Below are 19,230 nucleotides of genomic sequence, written 5' to 3'. Positions count from 1 at the left end.
TTAGGCTAGAGGGGATGTGGCACTGCAATCACAAGGTCCAAAAAGACATTATAAAACAGCCTGCTGACATAGGGTTTGTAAACCAATTTTGGGTAATGGATGATTGGAGTACACGCACACACACACACAGATACTAAAAGGTTATCTATGAGTCACATGCTGCCCTTTCAACTTGTGCGATGGAGCTGTCTTCAGTTCCATCGTTTCCTCAAATGATGTCACACCTGCTGTTGCTGCAGAGCGGCGATGATCTCACAGACAGCGCCGCTCTATTTGTAATTTACACATTAATAGAATTCATTCTCTGCCTTCCGATTTGGAAACTGCTCTAATCAACAACCACACCATCTACAGACAGCGAAATGAGGCCGTATGTTTGCGCGTGTTTGTTTATCTGGCCATTGCAATCAGTCTTGAGCCTAATCAGAAATCAAAACATACAGAGAGCTTTTGAGAGTCAGACACGAGTGAAAACAGAGACGAAAGGAGAAAGAGAGGTAATGCTGTTGAAGTTTTGACCTTGCAATCACAGCAATTGCCGGTATCGATTGTCTCGTCGATTTATCTTCTAGCGCAAACACATGTGCTGGCTGACAACAGGCAAAGTGTCACAAGTGTTCACAAGTATGACTATAATTGGGAACAAATATTCACAGCATGTATAATACGCTGCCAATCAACAGAGCCAATTTGGAAAACAAACGTGTCTAAGTGTCCAATTTGTTAGTTAGTAAAGTGTGCTGTATGCATTTTATGCCTCTGTGCTGGCAATAGGCATTGCTGGAGGCATTATGTTTTTTGGTTCTCCATACGTACATAAGTAACATCCGTACTTCCCACTCTGAACCAGATAAATCAATAACATCTTGAGGAACCATCTTCAGATTTGGCACAAATGTCCACTTGAACTCAAGGATGAACGTATTTTCAAAGTCAAAACTCACTTTGCTCGTGGACGCTGTATCTGAGGAATCTTTATCGAGGACTTCACAAAACCAGTGTTCAGAGAGATTCTAAGAGATGACAAATCCCAAAGATTCATGTGTGATTGTGTAAATTCATGAGTTTTTGAGTGTTTTATCAGCTGCTGGCTGTTAGGATAGGTGGCCCCTAGTAGCTGCTCTACCCCCATCCTATCTTCCTTCTTGGCTTCAAGTTCACAGTCGTAGGCCAATCAAAAAGCAGCGTGGGGTCACAGTGGGGTTGTGAGTCAAGGGTTAAGCTGGAAAACCACAGTGGGGCCAGCGGTGGGAAAGGACTACTTGCTTTCAGGGTCAATCAACTGAACAGGCAATACACACCTTCCAACAGTGAGCGCGCAAGTACACCGCAAAGCAGTACACACTTTCACGTACGAGTCGCCCACATTGCCGCTCACCGGATTGCTTTTCGTCACGGCCTCTGCGTTTCGTTGTTTCTTTGCGCAACAGTAGAAGGTGGGGCGTTTATCACGCAAAATCCTGTGTTCCTGCAATTTGGTGTGGATCATGAAGGCAATTAGCATGTTTTCTCTCCTACTCATCACCGCTATGACTCATGCTCACACACACACACCTCCAAAACAAGGGAAGTTTAATTAATCTCTGGCACTTTATGCAACCTGCAAATCTAAACGTCTCCAGTGGATGCCTCCCTCGCCTCCCTCTTACCATTCCTCCTCCTCCCACAATCCGTTGTTCCGTTCCCAATGGAGAGACAAACAACTCCTCAAACACATGCACATTTCACACTTTTTTTTTATCTTTTCATCCCTTTCTACCAAATTATCCAAAGAACAACTCCCTTGTAAGACAGTCCTTGTCACTTCTTGTGCTACTGTTGATCTGGGGAGGTGGAGATAGGCAAGGGCTTCTTCACAGGTCCTCTTAGATCCAACTACCGTTCAACGCAGGTGCCCCAAAACAACCAGCAGAAGTCACAATTGCGGACTGAACCCAGGTCTCAGCAGTGTTTTGCCCCTGCACCACCCCGTGTTCCTTTGAAAGAGAGAGGCCTTTGAAACAGAGCTGGAACAAAAGGACTGCTGTTTGTGTGCGAGGGAGAAAAAAAATAAAAAATCGGCAGCATTTGTACCACAGTGACACATCCAAACAGCTGGACGTCAGCTTAGACAAAGGGAGAGGTGAGGGGAAAGGGGTAGCGGAGAACGGACGCACATTGCCCTTTTTCTCTGTATCTAGGAGAAACTGATAGAGACAAATACCCATAGTATAACCCCGGTGATACTCTATGTTTCTTATTCTAAACAAATCCCATGCAAAAAACACAATAACTTAACAATAAATATTAATAAAATGAATAAAATCCTGATATACAGCATATTATAAATTAGTCATAGATCCCTGCTACTAAAATAGGGCCCCACAAAAATGCGACTTATGCACGTTCAAATAATATTTGCTAAAAGTCACCAAGAGTTCAGATATGTGAGGAAGCTATTTTGCATTCTTTAAAAATAAAAAACATGATATCAGATTTAAGATGTATTAAAGATGGACTGACGCAGGAAAAAATATCCCTTGCCTTTTCCTTTTTCCTTCCTTTCTTTCTTTAAGTGTGTCAATTCAAGGCTGCACTTTTGTGGAGTCACACAAATGTACAGATTCTTCTCATTAGTATTGTTTTTCCCCACAGAGTTGCACTGACTGTCTATATTTCGCTTCAGTGGATTTTTTCTACCTGGAGGGAACAAAATCCTGAGGAAGATACTCACATCTCAATCCAAAATCATCTCTTGGGGGTTTTTGTGAGCCCCGGTGCTCAACACAAATGTGTACTGTACAGTGTACGTACTCTCACAGCGCACTCATTCGCTTCACAGATTCTGAACTGCCCGCTCCTTGAACACATAAGATACAAAAGTGTGAAATGTGACTAAGGCTGAAAATAGCACAGGTTTAATTTCCTCATGTCATTTGTTCTTGCCTGATCCAGAGAGGATGAGAGCAGCCTAGGGGTCGTGGTTAAATATTATCTCTACGAGAAGAAAGAAAAAAAAATTAAAAAGTGTCACAACCAGCCACGCTACAGTTTCCTTTAACAGGTTGCGTATAAATATAATCAGTGGTGGGTGATATTGTCTTGATTATAATAATTAGTGGGGTTAACGGGGCACGGACGCAGACGCGCATAGCGAAGGGCCAAAAAACTTCTGTCGGCTCATGCAATCGAATTTCACCGTGCCATTTCGCAGCGGCTAGGTTTCTAAATGTCAGCGTACACACTGAACGCAAATGCAAGCGTATACACACACACACACACACGGGCAGCCAGGATTTGTCCATTCAAGCCAGGTTTAGTCGGATGACAGCAATAATAGGGGTAAAACACAAACATGCACCGGTGATGACCTCCAGCGCGGAGCGATAGCATCTGCCGCTGTTGAAAGGTACACCGAGAAAAAGAGATACAGAACCATAATGGGAGGGAAAACACGCAGAACGAAAGATGGGATGGCTCTGGCAGACAGAGTCAAACACAAAGAGGGAGTGGTGGCAATAGACAAGAAGGGGAAGAGGAAACAGGCGAGAGAGAGAGGGGCAGTTGTAGCCAGAGCCGTCAAAAAGGAAAGGTCATGTTCGGGAGGAGACTCTGGATTCTCCTGTGGCTCCGAGTCCCCGTGCGACCGTCCAGCCCGTATGTGAGCTGCGTTAACATGTCCGAAATTTGTGTGTGTGTGTCTGCGGCCGTGAGCTTCTGTGAGTGGCGTATAAATGTGTGTTGTCTCCTGCGTGAACTCCGGGCTGGCTGGGGTTTTTAAGCAGTGTGAGCTGACAGAGGTATGCGGGATGGACTAAACCCAGATATCTGCTGCACAGACGGACACACGCAGCTGTGGAGCCGTGCAACACCGTACACACAAGAAGAGAAAGAAAGAGGTAGATAACAGAGAAGGGCAGAAGATGCCACATAATAAGAGAGAGATGGAGTAACAGAGAGCGTCTAGACACTTAGACAGAAGCAGGAAAGAAATACAAAACTTGTTGTTTACTTTGAATTAAAACCCCAGGAAGACAATCCTTCAATCATCTTCTTCAATTTCTTATGATAAGACTCAGCAGCACATGAAATCCCAGACTGGGGGATTTCGGAGGTGTCACCTGTATGGTGTTTACATGTATTTGTCTGACAGTCTTAATACTAGTTTGCACACGACCCGTGGAAAGATCTAGACAGTGGGTTCACCGTGAATAGCACAGATCTTGTGTCATGATTTAACACGCTTCAATAATTTAAGTGCCATTTTACCTTTGTTTCGTGGCACTTCATCGCCCCTGACTGCAGAAGTTTTCAGTGCCCATCTTGACAATCGACCGCTTGTGGAAGTTGTTTTTCAAAAGCAGCAGTGCCAAGAACTCACTTGACCAACTAATAAAAGAATAAGAGTTTCTTTTTCTTTGTCCCATGCAAAAATAAGCAACACCGGAGACCTCACCTTGGTTATTGGGAAACTGTGACTGGACTTTATTGCTATTCTGACATTTTACAGATCGGATGATTACAATAAAACTGAAACAGCATTTAGGTCTCATAGGCTCGTATTTCAGAAAAATGAGCGGTTTGAGAATATGTATTTCATCTGCCTGTGTCAGTCCGGGGGTATTTGCACATGAGTGTTTTTGGCAGCAAGCCACTTCATAATATCACAGTTAGACCATCGATTTGTCTCCGCTCTTCAGGACTTTAGGATAATCTTTGAAGCACCGCGGCTTTAGATCAAACCCAATGCTGCTTTTGGGACAGGAACTCCTTCGCACGGCATTAATAACCGTGACCCCCCAGCCCAACAAATGGCGAAAAGGAATCATAAGCCACTCGCTGTCAGATCTATGTTATATTATTGGTTTCATGTGCAGGGATTTCTGCATTCGTCGGGCCCAGTAGCGTACAGCTGACATTACTTTGCGTGCAGGCCCATGCGCATCTATGCGTGTGTGTGTTTCTGACGAGGCCAACTGCGTCAGGGCTGTCTGAAGGCGCTGTCGGCTCCCCAGTCATTACCAGGAAAGACAGATGTTTTAGCACTCAGCACTCTGCGTTCAGCGCCGTGCGCACAGGCGCACAAACACAACTATTACATACAGTACCTATGAGAGCGACAAGGTGACGCCTAAATCAGGTTTTATGTGCAGGAGTATTGATTAATTTCCCACCACCATAAAGCCAGTTCCACTTTACAGCCAAGCCCGGTATTGAACATGACTCCACACTAAATATCTAGCCGAAGCGTCGCGGGCTTTAACATCGCTTTAACGCCGCGTTTTATAGCGCTGAGCTTTGTGCTGAACGTCTAAATTAGCGTTTGAAAGGACTCCAAAAATGAACAATGTGCATTTGTGCGAGTGACTAAGTGTGGTGCTTGTTTTAGTGCGTATTGTAGCCGACATATTCAGCAGCCTCTCTCTCTCTCTCGCTCTCTCTCTTTCTCTGCCCCTGATGTGTTTTCCATGTGTGCTGGAAAGACAAACACAGCTGCACTTTAATGACACTCGAATGCTTCTGGGATTCAGAATGTATGTGTATGTGTGCTCATGTTTATCTGTGTGTTCATTTTGACCACTTCAGTGAAAAGCCTGTCGAAGCCACTCTCTGTGTATCCACCGCCGTCCCCCTCCAGACTTCCTGCTGTCTTTACGTCGTACATGCATCTTTGTGTGTGTGTGTGTGTGTGTACGACAGTCTTTATGGAGGACAACTCTGAGCTATAGACAGTCAGAAGTCTGTTTGAGGGTTAAGACTTAGTTTGAGGGTTAAGGATTAGACTCAGGTTGAGGTTAGGCCGTTTTTTTTTTTGTTTTTTTTGAAAGGGGATTAAATGCAGCCTTCATAAAAGGCAGATGAACAAATGTGTGTGTGCGTGTGTCATGATGAAGCCTAAGTGGTATTTCTGAGCAGCTGCCTTTCACAAAATTGCCTGTCAGCATCGTCAACCCCGCCTGGTGATCTCTATAACCCCCCCACCCCCTCCTCCTCCTCCGCCTCCTCCCGCTTTACCGTATATCCCCACCCGCGCTCGCAAACACATGCAAATATGTACAAATAAGGCATACGCACACAGACAGCAGGGAGTCCCAGGACGAGATGAGACAGGCTGTGAGCTTCAAATGACCCCGAAAACAGAACTGCTGCTGAGTGATAAATGAGACAAATACACACTGGCAATTTTGTTCCCCTCGCACTTTCTTTCCGTCTCTCCCTCATTAACACAGCACAAATGGAGCCATCTCCTCCTCTCACATACATAAATCTTTACATCATGCACCGCTAATAAATTTCCATTTTTTAATATGTCATTCTTTTTTCATTCGGCTTTTTACTAATTAAATGTTTGCCTAATGCGCTTTTACAGCCAGTAGAAATCTGGAGGCTCATACAGTGGAGGAAGGACAGTTTCCAGCGTAACAAAGCACGCGGACGCACAACTGTGTCTCACTACTGCCAGGTTTGTCCCCGAACAAACAGCGCGTCCTTAGAGATGTGCGCACAAGCGGACTGAAAAAGTTCCATCGACAGGTAACGCCGGATCAACAGCTCATCAATGTGAAGCCACCGCGAGAGAGCGGTGAAATCAAACAGCGGTTGTTTACCACAGTGATCCCTTGATTCTCCACACACAGTCTGTCCCTCCCGGTCAGCACTTTCCACAACAGATACCGCAGAAGATGACAAAGCCAGTAAGATACATTTATTGATCTGTTGTTTTGCTCCGGCCCTATTGTCTCTTTAGATGTCCTGGACTCACCCTCTCCCCTCTCTCCTCGGATTCTCTCTTGCCCTTTCGGTAGCTCTTCCTCTCTTGTCTGAGATCATGCACTAAGCCTTGAAGAAGCCAGTGAACTCAAAGGAATGCAGCGGCCTATTATTCTTTGGCTGAGGCATGTGTGATGCTGTCAGTGAATGTATTAATATATATAGACAGTCCCATGCAGTCTTGTATCTTACTCCATGCCTCCTGTCCATTCAGTTTTTTATTTGTCATGAATATATATCTCTATCCAACAAGCTTAGTAGTATAGCAGGATGTACTCACAGCTTCCACTAGCTCACCACAAATACACAAAAAACTGTTTGATTTCTAATGGGAAAATGGAAGAGGATGGCGAAACAAAGGCAGTAAGCGCTACCCTCCGTTCATTAAAATGTCTATGAATCCATTGATGGTCATTTTAAGCTTACGTTTACAATTTTACCATTTTAAAACGCTTCGTGATTGGACCAGCAGGAGTCTGACAAGGACGTCCAATATCACTCATCCAACCTCCTCATTTGAACTCCTCATTCTATGCCTTAAGGAGAGTCCAGACAGTCCGCCAACAAAAAAAAAAAAAATGAGCCAAACACTTGTACACATGCAAATAATCATATCATTTCAACACTGCAAACGCTCTGGGCGATGTTTTAAATGTAGATCTGAGAGCTGTTTCCCTTGCTTTTCACTCCACCTGCTTATCTGGCATGTATCTGTGATATGAGCAACACCTCAGCCAACTCCTCAGCCTTCGGCTGCACATTACAACTTCATTTGAACACACAAGCCACTAAAACAATATCAAAGAAACGAGGAGATAATGAAGGGACGTTTAACAGTTAAAGACATAATCAGGCCCTCTAGACATAACACACACAGATGTGGTGACTTCCCCAATTTTATCCTAGTGCCATTCAGAGAGCAGTTTAACTATTATTGGGTGGACTATTTTCCACAGACAGCCACATGTGCACAAAGCAGATTTTATCAAAAGACAATTAAAGGGTTTTTCGCTCACAATTGTGGAAATGAGCAGGCCCTGATCCCCAGAAGGTCTAACGATGGAGAAACACACAAACATGCACACACACACACTTTTCTTCCGACCATTTCCCATCCCGATGTCTGGCCGGAAACAGCCATTTCCCTGAATGTTCCCATCTCTCCTCCGGCATACTCCCTTATCCCTGATTCATTGCCAATGAATCACAGAGAGAGAGAGAGAGAGAGAGAGAGAGAGAGAGAGAGAAACAGAATGAGTGAGAGTTAATAAGAACAAGTGTAAAAGATAAAGAGTAAGGAAGAAGGGGAGATGGCAGCGTGAACCATGAGGGAGCGCGCTAGGGATTGTAAAACTGAGATGAGGGAAAACCAGATGCGTCCTCGTACGACACTGCGCAGGGGTGGAGTTCGCCCTGCCAAATATGGTCGGGTGCAGTTCGAAGCGGTGACGTCTTTTTGAGGAAAACAACAACATAGATGCCATAAAAACACCATTACTGAACGGATATGCTTTATTTCATGGCTACTGGTCAAACTCCAAACAAAGACAAAAAGAGGAAGACGTGCTGCAGATTGCAAGAGAAAAACAGACAAGGCTGCTTGGCAATTTTCCACTCAAGCTTTCTGATTATGGAATTTATTACACATGCACACACAAATATTTAAGTCTAGGCTGGTTTTTGGATTGGATGGGTTTGCCATCTTACAAATTAATCTCCCAGTCCTAAGCTATATTTAAAATAATCAAAGCAAAGTGCCAAACAACACAGACTGGAACAATTTCCACATTGCTCTCGTTTTTTTTTTCCCCCCATCCTCCACTTACAGGAGCCTACCATGGCGGAGTAATGTGCGCCACCTGCGAACCCCACCCAGCTGAAGAGGCTTTTTGATCATACCCTCCCTACTGTTTACTCTCCCACAGGGGGGGGGCTCCAGTCACCACGACCACTTCCCCTGTCGAGCCGTCACCGTCGCACCTCATTACAACACAAGAGATTTCAGTCACCACTCTAGCTCAGCTGATTTCTTTGTGCGTTTACATTATCTCCCAAAATAGCAGCTGACATCTACATCGTTGTGGCACGCCAGGTCCATTTAGTAGCCGCTCCGGCGCTTTTGATCAGAATGCAAAAATGGAAACATCAAGACAGCTGGGTAAACTCGAAAGCGCCAGAACAGCCATTAAATTAACTTTTGTGGTGAGACTGTTTCACTATTAACAATAATATCTGCTTTGAGCAATGTCTTTAACAGTTCAGCCGATGTGAAGCCTGCAAACTGAGCAGAATTATCTTTAACTGCCTAAAAAGTTTTAACTCACAAAAGATTTACAATCTGGTGTAAACAGGATGTTCTGCTCAACCTGTTGTTGTTGACATTTCCTCCGCCAGAAACACAAACCTGCCGGAACGTGTTTTCACAGTAACTCGCACCATCGTCCGCCAAACTGCAGATATGCCATCTAGATGCAAATGAGGTGACAGAGTGACACTGACATGGAGGCTGACTCATTGTCCACCTATTCCGCTGCATCTGCGTCCACACGGAAATCTGACCCGGCCTCGAGATACGTTATCTCTCCGAGCAGTCGAAGCGAAGATGGAGCGCGTGCAATTAATACGACCAAGCTTCAAATAATTACGCGCATTAGGGAAACAATCAGGGCGCAAGTTTCGTCTCAAACAATAGAAAATACCTGGTGAGTCATAGTGTTTATCGAAAAGTCCTCAAATATAATTCCTATTAGTCTGGTCCAACGTGGCTGCGCCCTTGCATTCACAGTGAGGTGTTTCAGTTCAAAGTTAAAAATACTGCGGTGCGGAACAATTTCAGATGGAATGACAAGAATTCAGGATTAAACCATTTCCCGGACTTGTTTATGCACGGGAAGAGAAATGTAAACACTTTCTACAGTACACAGAGAACCTTATCACGTCTGCACCAAAGGCTCCACAACGTGTTAAAATGCATAAAACATAATGCATTGCAGAGCAGAGATCTAAACTAGAGCTGCACAGCTCTGAAGACACTGACTTTAAATCACCAGATCACAAAACGATGCTTTTATTTTGACCTTGCTACAGTACTAACCCCAGTCATTAAACCCATCCCATAGGCAAGTTGTTCCATGAAACCTGAGATTATTGGAAATACTCTACAGCGAAGCAGCACCGAGGTTAAACCATTATGATGCCGACTGACCATTTTAATATAGCATCAATTACTCGCATATAGAAGATTGTGATTGCCAAAAAAAAAAGATTGTTGGCCAAGATCTCCCGCTATTCACGGTCTTTTCTCCCAACAGGGTTTCCTGTTCTGATCAGCAGGGGCAGATGGACCCCCTCATTAAGGAGACCGCGGATGAAAATGAGAGCAAAATGAGGCCCATTACCACGCGGGCGTGACTAATATCCTCCTACAGACCTCTCCGCACACACTGGACACGCGCACGAGCATCGCACGCGTGCACACACACAAGTTACACGTGCACGCGGGTGAAAGACGTGCACGCCGGGACGCTTGTGAATCAATAACGTTACACAGAAAAAAAGGCGAGGGGAAGTTGGTAATAAACTTCAGCTCTATTAAATTGACCAGATCTTGGGCGGCTCTGTGGGGGGTGTCTGGCTTTTACCCGCCGCGTGCATCTATAGTTTAATGTGAGTGTGCATGTGTGTGTGTGTGTATGTGTGTGTGTGTGTATTCCCTAATCATCCCTGATGTCATTAGAGCTAAATGCAGCGCGGGCTCAGCCTAATTCCTGCCCACAAAAAGTCCTAGCTCCTCCACCTCTTCCCGCTCTCCCTCACGTCACCTGACCAGCCCTGACAATATTTCCATCTCTCGTGCGCTTCTCCTTCTCCTCCTCGTACATCCGCTCCGCACTTCATTTCCCTCAAATTTCCACAGCAGATTCATTACCTTACCGGATTTCACAATCATCAGCCTCTAACTGGTATCGCTTTTGCTTCAATCTTCAGCTCCAAAACAAAAAAAAAAAAAAAACACTTTGTTTTGTTCATGGGCCTGTTCTCTTTCCATCGCCCATCCCATCATCTATTCCTTCTCTTTCCTCAAGTATCATCTGCTTTCTGGTTCCTTTTTTTTTTTCCACTGAAGCTCATCATCTGTGGCTTGAACACACTTTAAGTTTCCATTTCAAATTAAATTGATCTAAAAGACACCCACAGGGGATACGAAACACTCAGCACTGGTGTTTTTTATTACTCTCTCCAATTGTTCCATCCTCCAGCAGCATCTTCATCTCCGATTCACCTCAACTACGTCTTCTGCTTCTGCCTTCCTGTCTCCTGTGTTTTCACCGCCTTCTTCCAGTTTCTCTCTCTGCCTTTGCTTATCAGGTCTGCGTGAGTGATTCATAGCCTTGCAACAGGCTGGTGGACGGAGGGAAGAGAAAGGGAGTAGAGGTAGGCCGAGAGGGAGGGGCGGGGGTGAGGAGAAATTGGGCTGCTCGGGCGTTTGAAGTAGATGAAGGAGTAATATAAAATACACCTGGTCCGTCCACGGGGCACTCTCTGTTCATAGAAACAAAGGGAGAGGGGAGGGAGACGCAGGAGAGGAGAGAGGAGAGGGCCGGGCCACAGGGGAGAGAGGGGAGAGGAGTGGATGACGGGGGAGGAGGGATCACTCCGTGTTTCCTTTCAGGATGGCTTTTATGGTGTAACTTCAAACGCTGACCTCCCACACCCCCGCCCCATATCCCCCTGCTCCCTCGCTCCATCCATCCGTCCACTCGTCCCTCCCTCCTCTTTCTCACTATTGTGTATGGCCAAGTGGACAGTAATTGGCTATTCTTTCATGAGGCTGATTTCAGCACTCTCTTCCCCCAACAGGAAGAGGCCCTTTTGCTGCCCCTTAGAAGTAAGTGCGTTTGTGTGCGAGTGTTGTAAATATGCCAGACGGTAGGTATCAGGTGGTTGAAGGGGGCTGCGCTGGCATTCCAGTCGCCGTGTTCTCCGAATTACAACACAGGAATTGGAGGTAATCTAATCCAGAGAAGTCACGTGAGTGGTGAAAATACGTATACATCCTTGCTTGTGAATAAAGTTTTCATTAAATCTGTCGAAAGCGCAAAGTGTCTTAGAGGAAATTTAAAGCCCTCAAAAGTCAGCGGATATATATTCAATATTCTTGGCAATGAGTGAGTGTCTTACTTCTCCCTCCCAACATTTTATTCACAAACACCCAGAGGCACTCACCTAACTTATTCATGACATGAAATGTATTGTACAAAAAGAAAAAAAAAAACGTGTGGCTTTGCAAATGTTTCCTACGGTCTACAATATCTGAACATATTGCCAGTGATATATAAAAGCCGCCCCACTCTCACTAATGACTCCTGGCCCTCTGTGGGCTTATAGATCAGTGTGCGTTCATTAATGATGCAGGCGTGTGCAAGTGCGTGTGTCAATTAGTGGGTGGAGGGGATTAGCCGTCTCCGGAGAGCCCTAATTAACACTACACACACATTCAGAACCAGCTTTTTTGGATTGTTTTTATGGCTTTCCCTCTTTTTTTTTTTTTAACTATTCTATTTGGTTGTAAACTGTGAAAACTGGCATGGAGTAGGGGAAAAGTAGGAAGTTGGTTTGGAGGCCAGATACTCCCAGACAATCCAACCCCTACACACACACACACACGTCACATTGATCTTGACCACACACACACGCACATGCGCACAGTTTGTGATGTATACAAGCTCTTAAAAGGTTAAATATGTGGGAAGAGGACACCGTATAAACACAGACTTAAACAAGTACAGGGTAGTCTGTTGCCGCAGACACAACACATAAACAGAATTGGGGATAATTGTGTTGACAGACAAGCAAAAAGAGCTAAGCTCCTTTACAAGAGAGAGACAAAAAAAATAAAAAAAATCCAGACAGGATGAAGGAGGCTTCCCAAAGAGGAAGAGTTAAGAAGGTAGACAGAGGTCTTAATAGAGCAGAGTGCCTCCTACCTCTTTGTAGTTCACCTTGGGTTCTATTCTCTTCCGCTTTCTGCCCTTCCCCTGATGACTCTGACTGAGGAGAATCCATTTTACAACCTGCAGGAGGGAGGATTGGAGGGGGGGGAGTGAAGGCGGGAAAGAAAGGAGAGACAGGAGGAGACAACAAAGTATCAGGATTTGAGTAAGAGGTAAGACAGCGTGAAGGAGAATCAGGGGAAAAAAAAGGTGTGACCGCAGCAGAGAGAGAGAGAGAGAGAGAGAGAGAGAGAGAGAGAGAGAGAGAGAGAGAGAGAGAGAGAGAGAGAGAGAGAGAGAGAGAGAGAGAGAGAGAGAGAGAGAGAGAGAGAGAGAGAGAGAAGGGCCTGAACAAAAAGACAAAAGTGGTCACATCTAACTGCAAAAAAAAAAAAAGTGAATGTAAACAGACTTTCTGTCTCGGGGGGATATAAATGAAAATATTCTGAACGAGCCATTAGCATGCAACGCTTGACAGAGTGTAAAGTACAGAGAGACACACAAATGCACAACAGCCTGCTCTCTTACAGCCTCCCATTAATTCCAACTATTCAGAGCTCACTGGTGCTCCACACATAACCAACACAAACAGCCAGCTCAGACAAAAAGAGTAATGAAGGCATGTTCCTGTAACAGAGCCTGGAGTGCAGCAACTCCCCACGCCATAGATTTCCATTAAGCAGCCAATCAAGGCCAGTGATTCCTTTCCTCTGCATGGACTTACGAAATAAAACAGGCTGTTGCGAGACAGGTTGAAAAAGTGAGGCTTCCACACAGAGCTTAAAGTGGATGAGTCATTTTTCAAGCGGAGTCACTCAAGTATTCTGTTTTTAAAGGTGCTTAAAGTGCAAATTCGGATCGGATTAAGAATGATTTCAACGGGCAGATTAATGGGAGAATTGTAAAATTGAGGCAAATGGATTCAGAGCGACATGAGAGCTTCATGGGAAACAGAATGACACGCAACAGATGCACAGCGCTGTGTGCCACACTTCACTCTGAGACAGACAGAGGGAGAGAGACTGAAAGAGGGAGCAAAGGAGAAGAAAACAGAGAGAGAGAGAGAGAGAGAGAGAGAAGGTAAAGGGAGTGCAAGAGAGGCAGAGATAAGAGAGATGGTATCAAACACCGAGAAAGAAAAACAACACAGAAAGGAAGCGGCGCAGAGGAGCAGTGGCAAAATAACTTGGAGAAGGAAACTGATGGGAATGAGATGACAATCGCGTCAAGCAGGCCAAGGTGAAATATTTTTAAATCTGAGAGCTGCCCCTGAGTCTGTCTGCCACTCCCCGAGAAGAAGATGAGAAGAAGAGACGGGAAAAGGGAGAAGAGGAGGGGGGAGAGAGAGAAGGAGAGAGAGAGAGAGAGAGTGCCTACCTCTGCTTTGACTTCTTCCACCAGCCTTGCCTGTGACCACGCGGCGCTCCGTTCATACAGCCACTGAACGACAGAGGAGAAGGGAAAAGCAGTGAGCCGGGGGCAAGTGATCAGGACAGAGTGGAATGCTTTGCAGAGGCAGAGGCAGAGTGAGAGAGAGAGAGAGGGAGAGAGAGAAAGAGAGAGAGAGAGCAGGAAGGGGAGGGAGGAGGTGGGAGGAGAGGGAGGAAGGTGGGAGCGCTATCACTTGTTCCTCTGACGGAAACTCGCGACTTGACTCCGGAGGATGAGAGAAAGGAGGAAAGTGGAGGAGAAGAGAGGGGGAAAAAAAGGGGTGGGAAGGAAAGGAGGAGGAGGAGGACGGAACAAAATCACCTGATTTACAATCAACAGCAGGATGGACATGCATTACACTCACTCACACACACACACACGCATGTAGAAACCATTCATGCAAACACACACCTACGCACAGAGAGAAGCTAGCAGGCACAAACACACAGCACTTACTCTCTCACCTTATTAAAGCTTTCAGCAGAGCCGCTGCTCAAGTGATGTGAAGCACGCAACAGAGCGGTGATGGTGGTGTGTGTTTGTGCGTGTGTGTGTGAGGTGGAGAAATGAAGGAGACAGACATGGAGCGCATGGAAGCGAGGTGTTTATAATGTCACAACGCTCACACACACACACACACACACACACAAACAGGCTACATGCAGCAGCAGCAGCACATCATATTCAGCCTCAGTCCGTGGCACACACACTCCACAGACGTTCCCACGCACACACGGCGTCTCTGCTATTAGCGTTACCATAGCCACACACAAAGTTCAATACTATGACTGCATGCCTGAGCACTTCTCTGTGTGGATTATACAAAAGTGCTCCAGCAGAAATAGCATGAAGGTGTGTGCAGAAGCCAGCGACAGAGAGAGAGAGGCAGACACACAGAGAGGCTCAAAGAGAGAGCGGGAGGGAGGGAGGGAGGTGTTGGAGTGGGCAGTATAGAATGTAGTGAGTGTTGAAGCAGTAAATTGGCATTGTGTAACAGGATACCACACATAGCTCTTTTGATGCCTAGATCTCCACAAATGTTCTCCGAATAGCAAGGCCTTTGTCTGCCTCCAACTCTCTCGTCCTGCGCCTTCATCTGTGTAGCGTTTCTGTAGTGTGTCAATATTAGACGGAGGACTAGAGAAGCAAATAAAACGGACCATAAGTAGTATTTTGCGTGTTTTTTTTTTTGTCCCCGCATGCTCCGGAGACTGTAGCCGTGAGCCTGGTGTTTTTACTTGAATTATATGTTATGAGTTGTTTTGGTACGAATTAGCCTGGAAACCGGCCCGGCCACAGAATGTTAGTGGGGGAAATTGTCGTCGAAGATCTGCAGGGCTGATCTAATAGTTTGGATGTATGAGGTGATGGGCAGACGTTTAGATTCCTCTATTGACAGAAAAATAACCCTAAAAGGACAGACAGTTAAAAGGCTCAGCATGTATCACGTGATTCATTGCTCTGATTGGACGCAGGACTGTCCAACTGCGAGCAGGGGTTATGTGCGCAATATTTGTTTCAGTAATAATAATTTGGTGACGGCTCTTGGATTTTGCAGCATTTTCCCTTTCTCTGCTCCCGCTCGCAGCTCTGAGTTGCCATTTTCAAAATGTACCGAGGTTTGACAGTCAGCTTTTAACAGAGAAAGCTCTGAGTTACAGAAACTGGCAGCCTGTTCTGTCACATCAGCCAATTTAGCATTTTTTTATTTAATTTTTTTTTTTTTTTTAAAAAGGATACCCTGTCATGTGAGGCAAATACATATCCAATTTCTGCCGGGAAAAACGGTAAGCATTAACCTGCTTATATAGAGCAGCAGCAGCACCTACATTAGTCTGTGATAATTGGCTTATATTAATAACCCAGGCCCAAAAAGCACAAGTATAAAATATTAATGTTACAGGAGGAGAAGGTATCAGGCCGGGGGTCTCTGGTGTATCAAAAGTAGCCTGTATTTAACCAAAGTACCTCAGCCTGGGTCCAACATCCCAAAGGGAGTGCTTACTCATCTAAACTGAGGTCTAAAATAGGCCCTGGCCTTCTCATTCCACATCTCTTACTCTGGTGACTGGTGAATGTCATTGTTTATTATTAGACCAAAACCATTTCCTGTCTCTCTCCAATCATGGAGCGATGGATCGGAGGCAGAGAGATTTTTAAAAACGTGTTTGTGTGTCTAGTGTACATAACGCACAAGCACTCACATTTGTAAAAGGTTTCAATCGATCTGGCTGATCTTATTAGCCACTGACTGGCACATCAAACACAGAAAAAGAGCATTTGCAAGAACACTCAGCCCGTCGCCCAATCAGGTGTGAGAAAACAGCGGAGCAGTCCCTCCACGCCGTCCTTCCCACCCTGAGAGGCCCCTGAAAGGCTCCGGTTACATCATCAGATAATCTAGAAGGTGAAGGTTCCCAGATAGCAACTCGAGCACAGACACACACACACACACACACACACACAAAAATGCACGTACACACAGCGGTAATTAAGATCAGTTACCATGGAGATGGGAGAATTGAAGAAGCTGTTAAAGTGGATTGATTGCGTGAGCGTGTTTGCCGCCTCGCAATCCGAGTATCTATGATCTCTATTAGAGGGCAGAGGCAGAGCAGCGGTGCTCACCTTGTCAAGGCTCGGCGAAAGTGTGGTAATACAGACAATGACAGCGATCCAACAACACGATGACGAAATGAAGGGAAACAATGAGCTCTTTTGAGAACTAGCAACGTCTGTTATGAAAAATCAAGCCGTCTCATTTTTCCTGGTAACATACTTCAACTTTTCAAGAACAATCAAGTGGTGCGTGCATAAAAGGCCTGCTAGCTAACATTCAAGGCTCAAGCTGTTTATTGTCATATGCAAAGTAAAAACAGCAGTCTAGGCCATACAATGAAATCCTTACTTTGCAAGTCTCCCTTACTAACACTACAAAATAAATAAAATAAATATAAAAACTACAAATAGCAAAACTGTACTAAAAAAAAAAAAAAAGGTGTGCAAGATAAATCTGTTACATTAAAACGCTAAAAAGCTTAAAACCTGAGTTTAAAAAGTGCTCTTGGCTACAGATACAGTCAGTGGGAGTGATGGGGAAGTGAGGCGGTATACGAGCTGTTTTAAAGTCACACACCATTTAAGCTGTAGTATTTATATACAGACAGCTATTTACTTCTAATATGAGATGTCATCTTCATTATGAAAGAGTCATTACACATCTATTTGCGGCTGCTCAACACCGAGACGAACGCATCGATCAGCCACAACATTATGATCACCCACAGTCAATAACACTGGTGGGATATATATTGTGGATATAAGTGGATGTTTTGTCTTCAAAGTTGATGTGACAGGAAAGGTGGGGAGAAAAACGGATAAGTGGAAGGATTTGAGTGACTTTGAGGAGGGCTGTGGTGGCCAGACGATTGGGTCAGGGGTGTTCCCGGTCCGGCTGTGGTCAGTAACTGTCAAAAGTGGGCCAAAGGAAGGAAAAGCAGCGAATCGGCGACCGGGTCAATGGTGGCCAAGGGTCGCTGATGCATTTTCGTAGCCCGATCCGAGCCCAGACTGAGCTACTGTAGCTCAAATTACTGAAAAACTTAAATTTGGTTCTGATAGAAAGGTGTTGGAACATACAGTTAGTTTTGTATGGGGCTTCGTAGCCAAAGGATGGACGCTTCTACCAATAACAGTTCCTGTTTGTGGAACTACAAGCCAACAAGGACCTGGATCCCAAAACAAGATGTTAAACCACGCTGAAGTCTTTTTGATTAAACCATCTCAAAACCATTTTGATTGAATATTAATGGTTGCAGTGATTGAACGTGGTTATATTATAAAATTCCAACAGATCCACGATGCTCATGCCATTTTCAAACTCAATCAAATATATTTAAATCATTATGGCTTTTATGTTTTCATGTCTTATGTAAAATTGGACACGATAATGTGAAATAGTAGATGTTTTTCTCCAAAAACGAATGTTGTAAAACTTAAAAAAATACACTCTCCCTGCTCTCTGAAACATTTATTAAGGATTAATCATACATTTATTAATGAGACATAGGCTATTTAGATATTCTAAATGGATCTGTAGTTTAAAATTTGGTATAGACACTTACTACGAGGGAATTCTGGGTCAAAATTAACCCAGACCATAGTGTGAAGGCATTCAATTAGAACAGTATGTACAGGTTAATCAAGATAGCGGTCTTGGCATGTAGATTTCAAATCATTTTCCAAAGTAAGAAACAAACAGGGGCCAGAACACAAGGTAGTTACTTAAATTATAGGTACAGAACTGGTGCCTGTGAAAGACAAGCTCAGGCGCATAGTCCTGCTAGTCCAAGACTCTAAGCACAAACTCATGAACAATCCCAAATCAGTGGTACTTAATGATTGCACTACTGTGTACAATTGCGAATATGAAGCCGTGATTTACTTTATCCAGTACAGTAAGGTTTTTATGTAAGCTGTACTGGGTATTTAACTAGTTAATTTTTCTAACTTTTATGAAAACACATATTAAATACGTGTAAATAAAAAGCCATATTTACACTGTAATCTAAGTCTTCACCAGGACATTGCTAAACACTAAAGCAACATTTTAAAATTCTAGACGTTGATGCATTTTAAAAGAAAAATATTGAAAGAGTCCCTCATACCTCTGGAATCCCCGGTCGATCGAGCCACTCAGCATAAATAGCACCGAGGGTGAGGCCGTTTCTGGAACACAATGGCACAGTTGTTAGTATTATTTCTATTATTACAGCAATGACTGTTATTGCCCAAGACACCCTATGAAAACACGGTTCTGGGAAAATATTGTTAGGGTCATGGCAGACTTGAGGTTTAGGCCAACACCTTAAACAAAAAGAAGGGTACACCCACTTTCCTATAGAAGGACAAGCAAACAGGCATGTACAGACAATGAAATGGATTTAGACGTATGCATCTGCAGAAAGCAAATATGTGTGTGTGCGGCTGAGGAGTGGCCCGGGCAGATGGTTTGCACGTGAAAATGGTCATATACAATGCGCAAGAGGCCGCGCGG

The 19,230-nt window shown here is 44.6% G+C and overlaps 1 protein-coding gene across 2 annotated transcripts in view; it reads right to left on the bottom strand.

The window, feature by feature from the left end:
* The window catches only part of aopep (aminopeptidase O (putative)), a 70,817-nt gene that overhangs the window by 20,416 nt on the left and 31,171 nt on the right, over nt 1-19,230 (bottom strand). The window contains exons 11-13 of one of the 2 annotated variants that reach the window (XM_084551206.1): nt 18,842-18,902; nt 14,121-14,183; nt 12,738-12,824 (exon numbers count right to left, since the gene is read on the bottom strand). In XM_084551206.1, the coding sequence (XP_084407332.1) occupies nt 12,738-12,824; nt 14,121-14,183; nt 18,842-18,902 (211 nt within the window). Of the gene's footprint in view, nt 1-12,737; nt 12,825-14,120; nt 14,184-18,841; nt 18,903-19,230 lie in introns of those variants that run through there. The other variant, XR_014699228.1, reaches the window with a different exon arrangement.

Source organism: Chelon labrosus (assembly GCF_963514085.1).
Source record: "Chelon labrosus genome assembly, chromosome: 9".
NCBI classification, from domain to species: Eukaryota; Metazoa; Chordata; class Actinopteri; order Mugiliformes; family Mugilidae; genus Chelon; species Chelon labrosus.
Note: the sequence above shows the minus strand (reverse complement) of the source record. Positions and strands in the feature narration are given on the sequence as shown.